This window comes from Engystomops pustulosus, chromosome 11 (assembly GCF_040894005.1).
Source record: "Engystomops pustulosus chromosome 11, aEngPut4.maternal, whole genome shotgun sequence".
In the NCBI taxonomy this organism is placed as follows: Eukaryota; Metazoa; Chordata; class Amphibia; order Anura; family Leptodactylidae; genus Engystomops; species Engystomops pustulosus.
This window is the reverse complement of record NC_092421.1, coordinates 1,798,593-1,816,133: the sequence shown is the minus strand read 5'-3', so window position 1 is coordinate 1,816,133 and position 17,541 is coordinate 1,798,593. Positions and strand designations below refer to the sequence as shown.

At 49.6% G+C, this 17,541-nt stretch overlaps 1 protein-coding gene across 1 annotated transcript in view; it reads left to right on the top strand.

The window, feature by feature from the left end:
* The first annotated feature begins 233 nt into the window (after positions 1-233).
* LOC140106331 (uncharacterized) overlaps positions 234-17,541 on the top strand; it is a 52,381-nt gene continuing 35,073 nt past the window's right edge. Inside the window, exons 1-2 of the mRNA XM_072130732.1 lie at positions 234-348; positions 14,031-14,234. Of these exons, the coding sequence (XP_071986833.1) occupies positions 14,040-14,234 (195 nt within the window). The 5' untranslated portion in view covers positions 234-348; positions 14,031-14,039. The remainder of the gene's footprint in view (positions 349-14,030; positions 14,235-17,541) is intronic.

Below are 17,541 nucleotides of genomic sequence, written 5' to 3'. Positions count from 1 at the left end.
CGTTTCAAAATGCAACCAGAAGGCACCGTGTGACCGCGCCCTAAAAATGCACAGTCACTGGAGCCTTTTCACCCCGCATCACTAAGGGGTTAAACAAATCCCCTCTCCAAGCTGTTGAATTGTTTTCTAAAATGCAACGTAAATGCAACACGTGCCGCACCCTGAACATGCGCCGAGTCCTCATTCTTTATAGGATGAAGAACATTCAGCTTGTAAAGTAATTAAAGTGAAATAAAACAGACTACAAGGGGTTAAGGAGACACAAGCTCCGCCCATTGATTCTTTACAAGCAGAGAAAATCCTTCTTCCTGGAGAATCAGTAAGTGCGGATGAGCCGAGAGACGAGAGGTAAGTGCACTGTGTGCAGAATAGAGTGATACTATACTGTATATAGATATAGGATAATGTACGAGGAGGATCTTCCCCACATGTGCTGCTGCACTAGACGCTCAGTTACCAGTCATGTGGCGGCTGAACATTGTAAAACTTCCTGTGTGATGCATTTTCATAAGTGGGGTCGGCCCATGGGGGTTTTCATTCTAAAAACACCTGAAAATCACCTTAAAACTGAATCGGGAATTGTGAAAGTAAGTTTGGGAAATTGTATTGAACACTAGAATTATTGTAGCTTTCATTTATACAATTTTAATTTAAAGGGAACCTATCACCAGGATTTACCTCGCTAGATTCAGATACAGTATGAAATGTCTTTCTAGAATTTCCTCTTTTATATGAAATTCCCCAGAAGTCAGGTAAAAATGACTCTTCTCAGCTTCATTTCACATGAGATGAGTCAAGTTTAGTGGTTACAGGAGCAGTATATATATATATATTCAGAAGTAATTAAAAAATAGGTGTGAATTGGATTTTTATCTGCAGCTCACATTTCCGACATTTCCGTATCTCCAGTTCTGACAGGTTTTTGCCAGTTTTCCTCTGTAACTGAGGCATCTGAGCCCCTTTAGACCGGGAGCTCTGCTCCTCCGTGCACAGCGCTCATTCAGTGCCATTCTGTGAGGAGCGGAGACGGGACAAGTGGTAACTGAAGGCTCCAGTGCGAGAAGAGTTCATGTATTTTGCTCAAACGAGAGTCCGAAATTACAACCACATTCATGAAGGGGTTAAGAAGTTGTTGCCTTTTTGTTTGTCTTATTTTGCACCAAAAATGTAGCCAAAAATTGTGTCTGCAGAGAGCAGCTGCTTTGTGGTGCCAAAAAATCTGCCAGGACAGGCACAAAGGGATAAACACTGGTATCGCCCGACAAAAACCAGGCGCAAAACCACAGGGGGAGGGGGAGGGGGGGGGGAAGGTTTGTTTTCCCTTTAATTTTACTTTTCGAAAATGTTCGTAAATGTATTTTTATTCACAAGTTTTAATCTCTTGCTAAAAATATTTTTTGCCTTGTCGCCTTTCCAGACCTATTTTTTTTTTCTAGCAATGAATTATGTGGGGACTTGTTTTTTGTGGAAAGATCAAGTTAATTCTACATAAAACATTTTGATTGATTTGTCGGCATTTCTTCTCTGTGAAGGGTAAACAGTAAAACATCTGATGAGGAAGTTTTTATTGTGACTTGCAGGATAAATATAATTATATACTGACGCGGTGAATGTGAATATTTATCACTATTTTGATGTAGAAGACACTCGGGTTGTTGTTTTATACTTTTCACCACTGCTCTGGTGCAGATTCTATGACGTCCGGCGTTCTGGTAAGGAATGGACTGATATACCATAGGCAGACGTGGGTCCTCCATAGACTCTGGGCTGCTGTATGAGCTTATCAGGACCCATCTCTGAAGACACTCAGGTGATGCAGGCAAATGATGACTTCCGCATCTAAGGCTCCTTACACACTTGTGTTTGTGATAGGCGCAGAACTTGGATCGCTCTCTGACCCATTGTAATCAATGGGCTTTTTCAGACTTGCATTTTTTTTCACGCACACACATGCGCAAGTCACGCGTGTGAAAAAAAGCACCATACAAGTCTGTGGAGACGCCTCAAAAACGCATCGCACTCTGAGACACAGGCAAGTGCAATGCATCTTTCACGCATCAATCGGCATAGAAAAGACAGAGCTCAGCCCTGGGTTCTTATCATGCGCGTTATCTGCGTGTGAAAAACGCATTGAAAACGCGCATGAAAAGCTGAGACACTGAACAAACTCTGACTGAAAACTGATTGATCTCTGATGGAAAATGTCAGTCACTGACCAACCCCTGATCGCCCCCTGATCAGACTCTGATGTGATCTGCAACGCGAGTGTGGGAGGAGCCTAAGGCATTAAACTCCCAGGACTGACACCTTCCAAGCAAATATTTTTGAGCAGCAGAAGACGAGAACCATCCGGACCCAATGTATTGTTAACATCTTCTGAACGGCACCACGTAGAAAGGTGAGAGATCCTCAATCTCTTCCAGCAGCCTTACATAGTTGTAGATGTCAAATCTTGAAAATGGGGCTCAATGCCCCAACCGGCTGTGGCAGGAAGCGCTTAGCACCTGTACTACCCGGTACCTGCACTTACACCTGTACTACCCGGTACCTGCACTTACACCTGTACTACCCGGTACCTGCACTTACACCTGTACTACCTGGTACCTGTACTACCTGGCCCCTGCACTGTCTGGCCCCTGCACTGTCTGGCCCCTGCTATGTCTGGCCCCTGCTATGTCTGGCCCCTGCTATGTCTGGCCCCTGCACTGTCTGGCCCCTGCACTGTCTGGCCCCTGCACTGTCTGGCCTCTGTACTGGCTGGCCCTTGTACTGCCTGGTACCTGTACTACCCAGTACCTGCACTTGCACCTGTACTGTCTGGCCCCTGCACTGTCTGGCCTGTGTACTGGCTGGCCCTTGTACTACCTGGCCCCTGTACTGCCTGGTACCTGTACTACCCGGTACCTGTACTTACACCTGTACTACCTTGTACCTGTACTGCCTGGCCCTTGTACTACCCGGTACCTGTACTTACACCTGTACTGCTTGGCCCCTGCACTGTCTGGCCTCTGTACTGCCTGGCCCTTGTACTACCTGGCCCCTGTACTGCCTGGTACCTGTACTACCCGGTACCTGTACTTACACCTGTACTACCTTGTACCTGTACTGCCTGGCCCTTGTACTACCCGGTACCTGTACTTACACCTGTACTGCTTGGCCCCTGCACTGTCTGGCCTCTGTACTGCCTGGCCCTTGTACTACCTGGCCCCTGTACTGCCTGGCAACTGTACTACCCGGTACCTGTACTTACACCTGTACTACCTTGTACCTGTACTTCTTGGCCCCTGCACTGTCTGGCCTCTGTACTGCCTGGCCCTTGTACTGCCTGGTACCTGTACTTACACCTGTACTACCTTGTACCTGTACTGTCTGGTACCTGTACTTCTTGGCCCCTGCACTGCCTGGCCCTTGTACTGCCTGGTACCTGTACTTACACCTGTACTACCTTGTACCTGTACTGCCTGGCCCCTGCACTGCCTGGCCCTTGTACTGCCTGGCCCTTGTACTACCTGGTCCCTGTATTGCCTGGTACCTGTACTACCCGGTACCTGTACTTACACCTGTACTACCTTGTACCTGTACTGCCTGGCCTCCGTACTGCCTGGCCTCCGTACTGCCTGGCCCTTGAACTACCTGGCCCCTGTACTGCCTGGTACCTGTACTTACACCTGTACTACCTTGTACCTGTACTGTCTGGCCCCTGCACTGTCTGGCCTCTGTACTGCCTAGCCCTTGTACTAACTGGCCCTTGTACTACCCGGTACCTGTACTTACACCTGTACTACCTTGTACCTGTACTGCCTGGCCCCTGTACTGCCTGGCCCCTGTACTGCCTGGTACCTGTACTACCCGGTACCTGTACTTACACCTGTACTACCTTGTACCTGTACTACCTTGTACCTGTACTGCCTGGCACCTGTACTGCCTGGCACCTGTACTACCTGGTACCTGCATTTACCCCTGTAATACTTGGCCCCTGTACTAACTGGCCCCTGTGCTATCTACTACCTGCTACCTGTACCACATGGCCCCTGTGCTATCTACTACCTGCTACCTGTACTACCTGCTACCTGTACCACCTGGCCCCTGTACTGCCCTTACACCTGTACTACCTTATACCTGTACTACCTGGTACCTGTATTTACCCTTGTACTACCTGGTACCTGCACTTACACCTGTACTACCTGCCACCTGCACTTACACCTGTACTACCTGCCACCTGCACTTACACCGGTGGCTCCGGACACACCTGTGATATTGTGGATTTGAAAGGTCGATGATTCAGAACATTTTGGCTGCGATGATACAATTACACGATGAGGCAAAGTCCACGTCCGCGCCATTTCCTTTTGTCAGGGTGGAGAACGATTGATTTGTATGAACAGAACGTCGTCTCCTGAATGATCCATCACCAGCAGGAAAGTAATAACAATGAGGTGAACTTGGCGCATTTGGTTTTAATGTTATTGATAGAAATGTCTGATTCCCTTTACGGAATCTTTCCCAATTTGGGTCTGAATCAAATTGGTCTAAACCCAAGTTGTCTTAAAGGAAATCTACCACCAGGATGAAGGATTGTAAACCAAGCACTGACATACTGGTCTGTGCCCCCACTGGCAGGACCCAATCTTCTTGTAGGCAGGACTCCCTCCCTTTAAAATCTATTTAACATTTTTACTTGTACAGATACAAGGGTTTCCTGCGTAACAAATTCTACCTTCCTGGTGACGCTATTTCATATTCCATGCCATGTACAGGCAGTCCCCCGGGTTACGTACAAGATGGGGTCCATAGGGTTGTTCTTAAGTTGAATTTGTATGTAAGTCGAAACTGTATATTTTATCATTGTAGATCCAGCAAATATTTTTGAGCAGCAGAAGACCAGAACCATCCGGACCCAATGTATTGTTAACATCTTCTGAACGGCACCACGTAGAAAGGTGCGAGATCCAAAGATGTGTCCTCAATCTCTCCCAGGAGCCTTACATAGTTGTAGATGTCAAATCTTGAAAATGGGGCTCAATGCCCCAACCGGCTGTGGCAGGAAGCGCTTAGCACCTGTACTACCTGGCCCCTGTACTACCCGGTACCTGCACTTACACCTGTACTACCCGGTACCTGCACTTACACCTGTACTACCCGGTACCTGCACTTACACCTGTACTACCCGGTACCTGCACTTACACCTGTACTACCTGGTACCTGTACTACCTGGCACCTGTACTACCTGGCACCTGTACTACCTGGCCCCTGCACTGGCTGGCCCCTGCACTGGCTGGCCCCTGCACTGGCTGGCCCTTGTACTGCCTGGTACCTGTACTACCCAGTACCTGCACTTACACCTGTACTACCTGGTACCTGTACTACCTGGCCCCTGCACTGTCTGGCCCCTGCACTGTCTGGCCTGTGTACTGGCTGGCCCCTGTACTACCTGGCCCCTGTACTGCCTGGTACCTGTACTACCCGGTACCTGTACTTACACCTGTACTACCTTGTACCTGTACTGTCTGGCCCTTGCCGTACTGTACTGCTGTACTTGCCGTACCTGTACTGTCTGGCCCTTGCCGTACTGCCTGGCCCTTGTACTACCCGGTACCTGTACTTACACCTGTACTGCCTGGCCCTTGTACTGCCTGGCAACTGTACTACCCGGTACCTGTACTTACACCTGTACTACCTGGTACCTGCACTTACACCTGTACTACCTTGTACCTGTACTTCTTGGCCCCTGCACTGTCTGGCCTCTGTACTGCCTGGCCCTTGTACTGCCTGGTACCTGTACTTACACCTGTACTACCTTGTACCTGTACTGTCTGGCCCCTGCACTGTCTGGCCCCTGCACTGCCTGGCCCTTGTACTACCTGGCCCCTGTATTGCCTGGTACCTGTACTACCCGGTACCTGTACTTACACCTGTACCTGTACTGCCTGGCCCCTGCACTGCCTGGCCTCCGTACTGCCTGGCCCTTGTACTACCTGGCCCCTGTACTGCCTGGTACCTGTACTTACACCTGTACTACCTTGTACCTGTACTGTCTGGCCCCTGCACTGTCTGGCCTCTGTACTGCCTGGCCCTTGTACTAACTGGCCCTTGTACTACCCGGTACCTGTACTTGCCCCTGTACTGCCTGGCACCTGTACTGCCTGGCACCTGTACTGCCTGGCACCTGTACTACCCGGTACCTGTACTTACACCTGTACTACCTTGTACCTGTACTACCTTGTACCTGTACTGCCTGGCCCCTGTACTGCCTGACCCCTGTACTGCCTGGTACCTGTACTACCTGGTACCTGCATTTACCCCTGTACTACCTGCTACCTGTACTACCTGGTACCTGCATTTACCCCTGTACTACCTGGCCCCTGTGCTATCTACTACCTGCTACCTGCACTACCTGCTACCTGTACCACATGGCCCCTGTATTGCCCTTACACCTGTACTACCTGGCCCCTGTAATACTTGGCCCCTGTACTAACTGGCCCCTGTGCTATCTACTACCTGCTACCTGCACTACCTGCTACCTGTACCACATGGCCCCTGTACTGCCCTTACACCTGTACTACCTTATACCTGTACTACCTGGTACCTGTATTTACCCTTGTACTACCTGGTACCTGCACTTACACCTGTACTACCTGCCACCTGCACTTACACCGGTGGCTCCGGACACACCGGTGATATTGGGGATTTGAAAGGTCGATGATTCAGAACATTTTGGCTGCGATGATACAATTACACGATGAGGCAAAGTCCACGTCCGCGCCATTTCCTTCTGTCAGGGTGGAGAACGATTGATTTGTATGAACAGAACGTCGTCTCCTGAATGATCCATCACCAGCAGGAAAGTAATAACAACGAGGTGAACTTGGCGCATTTGGTTTTAATGTTATTGATAGAAATGTCTGATTCCCTTTACGGAATCTTTCCCAATTTGGGTCTGAATCAAATTGGTCTAAACCCAAGTTGTCTTAAAGGAAATCTACCACCAGGATGAAGGATTGTAAACCAAGCACTGACATACTGGTCTGTGCCCCCACTGGCAGGACCCAATCTTCTTGTAGGCAGGACTCCCTCCCTTTAAAATCTATTTAACATTTTTACTTGTACAGATACAAGGGTTTCCTGCGTAACAAATTCTACCTTCCTGGTGACGCTATTTCATATTCCATGCCATGTACAGGCAGTCCCCGGGTCACATACAAGATGGGGTCCATAGGGTTGTTCTTAAGTTGAATTTGTATGTAAGTCGAAACTGTATATTTTATCATTGTAGATCCAGCAAATATTTTTGAGCAGCAGAAGACCAGAACCATCCGGACCCAATGTATTGTTAACATCTTCTGAACGGCACCACGTAGAAAGGTGCGAGATCCAAAGATGTGTCCTCAATCTCTCCCAGGAGCCTTACATAGTTGTAGATGTCAAATCTTGAAAATGGGGCTCAATGCCCCAACCGGCTGTGGCAGGAAGCGCTTAGCACCTGTACTACCCGGTACCTGCACTTACACCTGTACTACCCGGTACCTGCACTTACACCTGTACTACCTGGTACCTGTACTACCTGGCCCCTGCACTGTCTGGCCCCTGCACTGTCTGGCCCCTGCACTGGCTGGCCCTTGTACTACCCAGTACCTGCACTTACACCTGTACTACCTGGTACCTGTACTACCTGGCCCCTGTACTGTCTGGCCCCTGCACTGTCTGGCCTGTGTACTGGCTGGCCCTTGTACTACCTGGCCCCTGTACTGCCTGGTACCTGTACTACCCGGTACCTGTACTTACACCTGTACTACCTTGTACCTGTACTGTCTGGCCCTTGCCGTACTGTACTGCTGTACTTGCCGTACCTGTACTGTCTGGCCCTTGCCGTACTGCCTGGCCCTTGTACTACCCGGTACCTGTACTTACACCTGTACTGCTTGGCCCCTGCACTGTCTGGCCTCTGTACTGCCTGGCCCTTGTACTGCCTGGCAACTGTACTACCCGGTACCTGTACTTACACCTGTACTACCTTGTACCTGTACTACCTGGTACCTGCACTTACACCTGTACTACCTTGTACCTGTACTTCTTGGCCCCTGCACTGTCTGGCCTCTGTACTGCCTGGCCCTTGTACTGCCTGGTACCTGTACTTACACCTGTACTACCTTGTACCTGCACTGCCTGGCCCCTGCACTGCCTGGCCCTTGTACTGCCTGGCCCTTGTACTACCTGGCCCCTGTATTGCCTGGTACCTGTACTACCCGGTACCTGTACTTACACCTGTACTACCTTGTACCTGTACTGCCTGGCCCCTGCACTGCCTGGCCTCCGTACTGCCTGGCCCTTGTACTACCTGGCCCCTGTACTGCCTGGTACCTGTACTTACACCTGTACTACCTTGTACCTGTACTGTCTGGCCCCTGCACTGTCTGGCCTCTGTACTGCCTGGCCCTTGTACTAACTGGCCCTTGTACTACCCGGTACCTGTACTTACACCTGTACTGCCTGGCCCCCGTACTGCCTGGCCCCCGTACTGCCTGGCCCCCGTACTGCCTGGCCCCCGTACTGCCTGGCCCCTGTACTGCCTGGCCCCTGTACTGCCTGGCACCTGTACTACCCGGTACCTGTACTTACACCTGTACTACCTTGTACCTGTACTGCCTGGCCCCTGTACTGCCTGACCCCTGTACTGCCTGGTACCTGTACTACCTGGTACCTGCATTTACCCCTGTACTACCTGCTACCTGTACTACCTGGTACCTGCATTTACCCCTGTACTACCTGGCCCCTGTAATACTTGGCCCCTGTACTAACTGGCCCCTGTGCTATCTACTACCTGCTACCTGCACTACCTGCTACCTGTACCACATGGCCCCTGTGCTATCTACTACCTGCTACCTGTACTACCTGCTACCTGTACCACCTGGCCCCTGTACTGCCCTTACACCTGTACTACCTTATACCTGTACTACCTGGTACCTGTATTTACCCTTGTACTACCTGGTACCTGCACTTACACCTGTACTACCTGCCACCTGCACTTACACCTGTGGCTGTTGTGGATTTGAAAGGTTTTGGCTGCGATGATACAATTACACGATGAGGCAAAGTCCACGTCCGCGCCATTTCCTTCTGTCAGGGTGGAGAACGATTGATTTGTATGAACAGAACGTCGTCTCCTGAATGATCCATCACCAGCAGGAAAGTAATAACAATGAGGTGAACTTGGCGCATTTGGTTTTAATGTTATTGATAGAAATGTCTGATTCCCTTTACGGAATCTTTCCCAATTTGGGTCTGAATCAAATTGGTCTAAACCCAAGTTGTCTTAAAGGAAATCTACCACCAGGATGAAGGATTGTAAACCAAGCACTGACATACTGGTCTGTGCCCCCACTGGCAGGACCCAATCTTCTTGTAGGCAGGACTCCCTCCCTTTAAAATCTATTTAACATTTTTACTTGTACAGATACAAGGGTTTCCTGCGTAACAAATTCTACCTTCCTGGTGACGCTATTTCATATTCCATGCCATGTACAGGCAGTCCCCCGGGTTACGTACAAGATGGGGTCCATAGGGTTGTTCTTAAGTTGAATTTGTATGTAAGTCGAAACTGTATATTTTATCATTGTAGATCCAGACAAAAATGTTTTTGCCCCAGAATTGGAGTTTCAAATTTTTTGCTGTAATTGGACCAAGGATTATCCATAAATCTTCATTACAGACACCTTACAGCTGATCACTGCAGCCTGGGACTATAGTAACATCCAGAGAGGTCACCAGAGGTCACAGGGGGCCGTCTGTAACCAGGGGCCGTCTAAGTCGGGTGTCCTTAAGTAGGGGACTGCCTGTACTGGGAAGCTGGAAAAAATTTGAATGCAGTGAAATTATAGAAAAACACATTTGCACCATTTTCCGGAGCTTTCACTGTCTGCCCCAAATAACCCCTCCCCTTTTTCTTTTTGTCCGTGTGATTACACAGATACCACATTTGTGTGGGGTTTATTGTGTTTTAAAAGATTTTAAAAAATGAAAGCTTTTCTAAAAATGATTACTTTTGCCATATTCTGATAGTAAGAACTTTTCCATATTACGGTGGGCGGAGCTTGGGGAGACATTTTTCGTGGTACGATCCGATGTCTTCGTTGCTACCATTTCAGGAACTGTATATCCTATCGGTCGCTTCTTCTTTTATGTATAATGACGAAAAAGCTGCAATTCAGAGATTTGGCCACTATGTGCCTTCACCGAAGATATAATCCGCATAATCGTTTTAAAACTGAGGCAGGCTATATACTGGGAGAAAGTGGGTGAGTGGCTATATACTGGGGGGGCAGGGGCTGGCAGGCTATATACTGGGGGGCAGGGGCTGAATAGCTATATACTGGGAGAAAGGGGGTGAGTGGCTATATACTGGGGGGGCAGGGGCTGGCAGGCTATATACTGGGGGGCAGGGGCTGAATAGCTATATACTGGGAGAAAGGGGGTGAGTGGCTATATACTGGGGGGGCGGGGGCTGGCAGGCTATATACTGGGGGGGCAGGGGCTGGCAGGCTATATACTGGGGGGGCAGAGGTTTACAGGCTATATACTGGGGGCAGGGGGCTGCTGGCTATATACTGGGGGGGCAGGGACTGGCTGGCTATATACTGTGGGGCAGGGGCTGGCAGGCTATATACTGGGGGCAGGGGGCTGCTGACTATATACTGGGGGGCAGGGACTGGCTGGCTATATACTGTGGGGCAGGGGCTGGCAGGCTATGTACTGGGGGCAGGGGGCTGCTGGCTATATACTGGGGGGGCAGGGACTGGCTGGCTATATACTGTGGGCAGGGTCTGGCAGGCTATATACTGGGGGCAGGGGGCTGCTGGCTATATACTGGGGGCAGGGGGCTGCTGGCTATATACTGGGGGCAGGGGGCTGCTGGCTATATACTGGGGGCAGGGGGCTGCTGGCTATATACTGGGGGGGCAGGGGCTGGCAGGCTATATACTGGGGGCAGGGGCTGGCAGGCTATATACTGGGGGGCAGGGGCTGGCAGGCTATATACTGGGGGGCAGGGGCTGGCAGGCTATATACTGGGGGCAGGGGGCTGGCAGGCTATATACTGGGGGCAGGGGGCTGCTGGCTATATACTGGGGGGGCAGGGGCTGGCAGGCTATATACTGGGGGACAGGGGCTGGCAGGCTGTATACTGTGGTGCAGGGGCTGGCAGGCTATATACTGTGGTGCAGGGGCTGGCAGGCTATATACTGGGGTGCATTTTCCACCCTCGGCTTATACTCGAGTCAATAGGCTTTTCCAGTGGGAGCCTCGGCTTATATTGGGGTCGGCTTATACTCGAGTATATACAGTGTTTTATCTAGTTTCACAGATGGACACATGAAGCGCACATAGAGCCGTCAGAGATAAGGTCGCTCTCAGTTTCTTTCACGTACACAGCGAGGCTGAATATAACGAGGACCCGTATACTGGGACCTTTCTTATAACACAATGAGGACATAATAAATATTCCCGTGTTTATTGCAGATGTCCCTCTATAAAACCTGTAAATGTTTTGTGGTCTCCCTCATAAGAAAGTCCTGGAACATCACCCAGACAATGGCCGCCTGACGGAAAGTCCTCAGGGATGAGATGTAACCAGAGAATTCACCCACAAACGCCGGATACAAATCACATCGGACACAAGGATGATACGAAGGACCCCGCATCCTATAGTACAAAAAGTAGGGGGAAAAAACAAAACAAAGGCAAACAAGAGGACGGCGCCTCGTGTGATACTGTGAGGATAAGGAGAAAGAGGTACGTATGGTATCCAATGGAACCACGCAGAAAATAGGGGGGGGTATGTAGGAAGTGACCCCCCCTAGAGGTGTGCTCACCTTATTATAAAGCTTTTAAAGTATCCGTAAGCTGCCCTTCAGCGTGCTGGTGTCTAACCTAAGTTAAACCAGTGATCCAATAGACAGAAAGGGTGGTTTAGAAAACCAAAAGAGGGCTGGAACGGCGCTATTCGGACAAGGGTCTTCAAGAGGGTTAAAATGCTTTATTCCATAGTAGACGCGTTTCGGGCTAATCAGCCCTTCTTCAAGTACAATTGGATAAAATATGAGGTGATATTCAGCGGCAGCTTAATCCGCCAAACCAATCCTATAGTACAAATCTAGGGATTGAAATACAGAAGCTTAGGATGTGTGTTTGGACCCATGGATCATGGCCGGACGAGCACGTGCACCGCCTTTCCATTCACTGTCTATGGTGCTGATGGCGATCGCCGAGCTCGATGCAGAACTACCCCCCGGCAGCTCGGAGCAGGATGTGTCCATTGTGGTGGAACGGACCCGGGTTCTGGTGATCACTGGGCACCCCGATTGATTATTTGCAATATAACAGGGGGGAGCGGCTTTCTATGGTTCACCTCAGGCAGTATACATATATAAATATAAGTCTCAGGGTATATGGGATGTGTCACAACACAAAGAACAATGTTTGGGAGGGGTCAGGGATAGCTTCCCCTCCGGTTGGGGATTCAGTGTCTCGCACTATGATCCCCTCTTGTGGGACTACATTTAAATCCGGTATCGATTAGATAATATAAACCTATATGCACAAAGACCAGATTTCCTTTGTTAAATATTAAAATTCATGAATTTTTATTGAAAAATACACAGTATCACAAATACATTAAAATTGTTGGAGGAGTGGGGGAGGGGGGAGGGGGTTACAAGTGTGAGTAGGGTCGAACAGTCTGTGCTGATGAGACAATATATAACAAATATCCAGTACACGTGGAGCGGTAAGTATAATGGGTTACACTATACAAGTATGGTACAGGTCACCCCTTGACGAAGGCAGCGTGCCGAAACGCGCGTCGGGGTGTCAGCTATCCAGATCCACGTGTACCCCCATCAGCAGGTAACAATGTAGAGACTCCAATCATATGTTGTATGGACACACTGGCCTTACAGGGACTTGATGCACATCCAAAAGCACTTTAACCAAACCAAGGGCAAGTGCAATACATTAAATACGTATAACAGGTCATTTAAAACACTTATAAACCCAGGTGTGTCCCTGTGATGGCAATTTTTGGTTACCATGTTAAGCTACAATGTTTACCAACTAACCTGTACCATACTTGTATAGTGTAACCCATTCTACTTACCGCTCCACGTGTACTGGATATTTGTTATATATTGTCTCATCAGCACAGACTGTTCGACCCTACTCACACTTGTAACCCCCTCCCCCCTCCCCCACTCCTCCAACAATTTTAATGTATTTGTGATACTGTGTATTTATCAATAAAAATTCATGAATTTTAATATTTAACAAACGAAATCTGGTCTTTGTGCGTATAGGTTTATATATGGGATGTGTGTATGGGGTATATTGGACAAGCGGCATGGACTGGGCACTTGCTGCAGACGGCAAATTTTCCCACTCGAAAATCCGCTGGCTGCATTTCTCCCTAAACAGGGCACTTCCTGGCATGTAAATAGACTCTGTGTAGCCCCAGCAGATGACCCCCATACCCCCCGGCAGATGACCTCCACACCCCCCAGCTGATGACCCCCACACCCCCCAGCAGATGACCCCCACACCCCCCAGCAGATGACCCCCACACCCCCCAGCACATGACCCCCATACTCCCTGTGTATCTCGTATATCCCCAATGTCCAGTGATCCGTTCTCATTGACCTCCTGTGTTTGATAAGTGACAGATGACGTCCTGACGCCGGATCCTCTTGGCTTCGTGTTTGGCTAATTCCATGTTACACACAGTAAATACTCGGGATCATGCGGCTACTTACCTGCGTCCGTCTCCGTTACACTTCCCTATTATCTTTCTTGCGTTGCTCTTCTTATGTTTTTTGCATTTTTTGCTTATTTGTCGTCCTGTGTCATTATTTTTGGAGAGATAATTTGTATCACAATTTTAAACGATAAACTTACAAGAACAAAAGACGAAAGATGAAGAATTGTTGTTGTTCTGTAAAACTTCAATTCATCAAATCTTTTATTTTCCTGAATTTTATTTTGCGCAGCCGGAAACGATGGATGTAAAGAGTGAGAATGGCCGCGTCTCGTGTCAGACCGCCGAGGGAACCGTGCTCCATATCAATATCAACCAGCGCTCTGCCGGGGACTGCCTGCTGGACGCCCTGCGCTTCTTCCGAGATGTGAAGAAAAGTGGGGGGAAGACCGGACCCTCCCCCATATCTGGTGCTGCCGCAAACCTAGGATTCGGGGTAAGATTTCCCACTCTGTGTAGATACGGAGATCGGGAGCATGAGATGAGCAGAACCTCGGAGATCTTGTCTTATCAGATGTCGTACGGGAACATAAAGATTGCAGGAAATCCCTTCCCTGTGACTGGTGAGGAGTGACTGGTGAGAGGTGACTGGTGAGGAGTGACTGGTGAGAGGTGACTGGTGAGAGGTGACTGGTGAGGAGTGACTGGTGAGGAGTGACTGGTGAGGAGTGACTGGTGACTGGTGAGGAGTGACTGGCGAGGAGTGACTGGCGAGGAGTGACTGGTGACTGGTGACTGGTGAGGAGTGACTGGTGACTGGTGACTGGTGAGGAGTGACTGGTGAGAAGTGACTGGTGAGGAGTGACTGGTGAGGAGTGACTGGTGAGGAGTGACTGGTGAGGAGTGACTGGTGAGGAGTGACTGGTGAGGAGTGACTGGTGAGGAGTGACTGGTGAGGAGTGACTGGTGAGGAGTGACTGGTGAGGAGTGACTGGTGAGAAGTGACTGGTGAGGAGTGACTGGTGACTGGTGAGGAGTGACTGGCGAGGAGTGACTGGCGAGGAGTGACTGGTGAGGAGTGACTGGTGACTGGTGACTGGTGAGGAGTGACTGGTGACTGGTGACTGGTGAGAAGTGACTGGTGAGGAGTGACTGGTGAGGAGTGACTGGTGAGGAGTGACTGGTGAGGAGTGACTGGTGAGGAGCGACTGGTGAGGAGCGACTGGTGAGGAGCGACTGGTGAGGAGCGACTGGTGAGGAGCGACTGGTGAGGAGCGACTGGTGAGGAGCGACTGGTGACTGGTGGGAAGTGACTGGTGGGAAGTGAGTGGTGAGAAGCGACTGGTGAGAAGTGACTGGTCCCTAGAGAAGGTCCATCCATGGTCAGGACAAGGTGCCGGCCACAGCTAAAGATTTTCTTTGGACAGGAGTGGAAAGGGGTCATGTGCCCAGAAAATAATTCCCTCGGCTGCCCCTGATTACTAGATGCCCTCTAAATGTCCTCAACCGGGCTGGTGCTCCGCTCTACATGAAAGAAAGGTGAAGGGGAGACAAATGAAAGTTATCTATCCGTGTCCAAACCAAGAGAGAACATCCAGATGAGATCAATAACCAAAGTCCAAGCCAAAGTCGTAATAAGACTTCTGGGTAATGCCGAGACAAATGTGTAGAGGAGGAGTCAGGACATAAGATGCCAGGGGCACAAATCTTAATAATAATTGAGTAGGAAGAAAGCAGATCTACTTGCCCCTGTCAGATCTACTTGCCCCTGTCAGATCTGCTTGCCCCTGTCAGATCTGCTTGCCCCTGTCAGATCTGCTTGCCCCTGTCAGATCTACTTGTCCCTGTCAGATCTACTTGCCCCTATCAGATCTACTTGCCCCTATCACATCTGCTTGCCCCTATCACATCTGCTTGCCCCTGTCAGATCTGCTTGCCCCTGTCAGATCTGCTTGCCCCTGTCGGATCTACTTGCCCCTGTCGGATCTACTTGCCCCTGTCGGATCTACTTGCCCCTGTCGGATCTACTTGCCCCTATCAGACCTAGTTGCCCCTATCAGACCTAGTTGCCCCTATCAGACCTAGTTGCCCCTATCAGACCTACTTGCCCCTGTCAGACCTACTTGCTCCTATCACATCTACTTGCTCCTATCACATCTACTTGCCCCTATCCAGCGCTCTGGTCCTGCGCCTCCTGCCCAGGCCGGTCTCACTATGTATACAGAGAAGGTAAGTGTCGCTGCTTTCTTGTTTTCACAATCTCCCGCACCATTTACTACCTACCTGCTCTCTCAGGATCAGACGCAGCGGCCTCTCCCATGGGCATGAAGTACTGGAGGTGGTGGAGAGGAGCCGCTGCTCGTGACGTCCCCGCTCCTAGGACAGCGCCATCAGTGCCGGATTTATAAGCTACTACTAATCCAAATCTCCTCAAAGGAAATTTCTGGGAGATTCCCCACGGTAGATTCCCGGTCCGGCAGCAGCTGAATCCTGTTTTTCGCTAATTCCGAGATGCAGCTGCGCCAGGAATAAAGTTTAATGCTTTAATATGCAAATGAATTCCGCCGCGGGGAGCCCTGCGCATGCACAGGAGCGGATGGATCACAAGTGGAAGATGACTTGATATCATGAGAACCAATACAATGGACGCCCTGCATAGATCCTGGTAAGATCGGTCCAGTTTGGTCCTGGTTGAGGTGATTACATGTGCCACGTGGCTGAACATTTAGTGGTACGGGGGACATTCATTTTTGTAGGTAGACAGAGGGATTGGTTCTCAAGTTGGACTTCACTTCTGATCCATTCACCCTGTTCTGACTCCCACTTTTACAAGGGAAGTACCTATGGAAGTGCATCGTATGGCATTGCATTGGATCCATGGAGACATAATGGGGCACATTTACTTACCCAGTCCATTCACGTTCCAGCGGCGGCTTCTCCAACGAGCGTTCGGGTCTTCCGGCGATTCATGAAGGTCCTGCGCCCGATGTCCACCAGGTGGCGCTGCTGCGCCGAAGTCCGCCGAGGTGCCCCGGAGTTCATCGTCTTCATCGTGGTGCATGTGAGTATGGCCCGTGCGACCAATTTTTTTTTTTTTAATGCGGCGGTTTTTCCGAATCCGTCGGATTACCGTTCAGCCACACCCCCCCGATTTCCGTTGCGTGCATGCCAGCGCCGATGCGCCACAATCCGATCGCGTGCGCCAAAATCCCGGGGCAATTCAGGGAAAATCGGCGCAAATCGGAAATATTCGGGTAACACGTCGGGAAAACGCAAATCGGGCCCTTAGTAAATGACCCCCAATGTGTCCTACTAGATACAGCTACATAGAATGGTGGAGAACATCGCACACACACCGGCCTTCCACGCGCTGGTGAGGACTTTGGTGCCAATGTTCTATATACTGAATAAACAGTTTGAACTTGTCCATTACGTTCAACATTAGACATTTGTGAATGACCCCCGACTGCATAACTTCAATTACAATGGAGGCCTAGAGAATAGTGCAGAAAGTTCTACGTCTGTAGTAGGAGTCATTGTTACTATGTGACCACATTTAAACATGTTATACACGTACTTGTTACATATATATATAATGGCACACATGTTATACACGTACTTGTTACATATATATATATAATGGCACACATGTTATACATGCACTTGTTACATATATATATAATGGCACACATGTTATACATGCACTTGTTACATATGTATATATAATGGCACACATGTTATACACGCACTTGTTACATATATATATATATATATATATATAATGGCACACATGTTATACATGC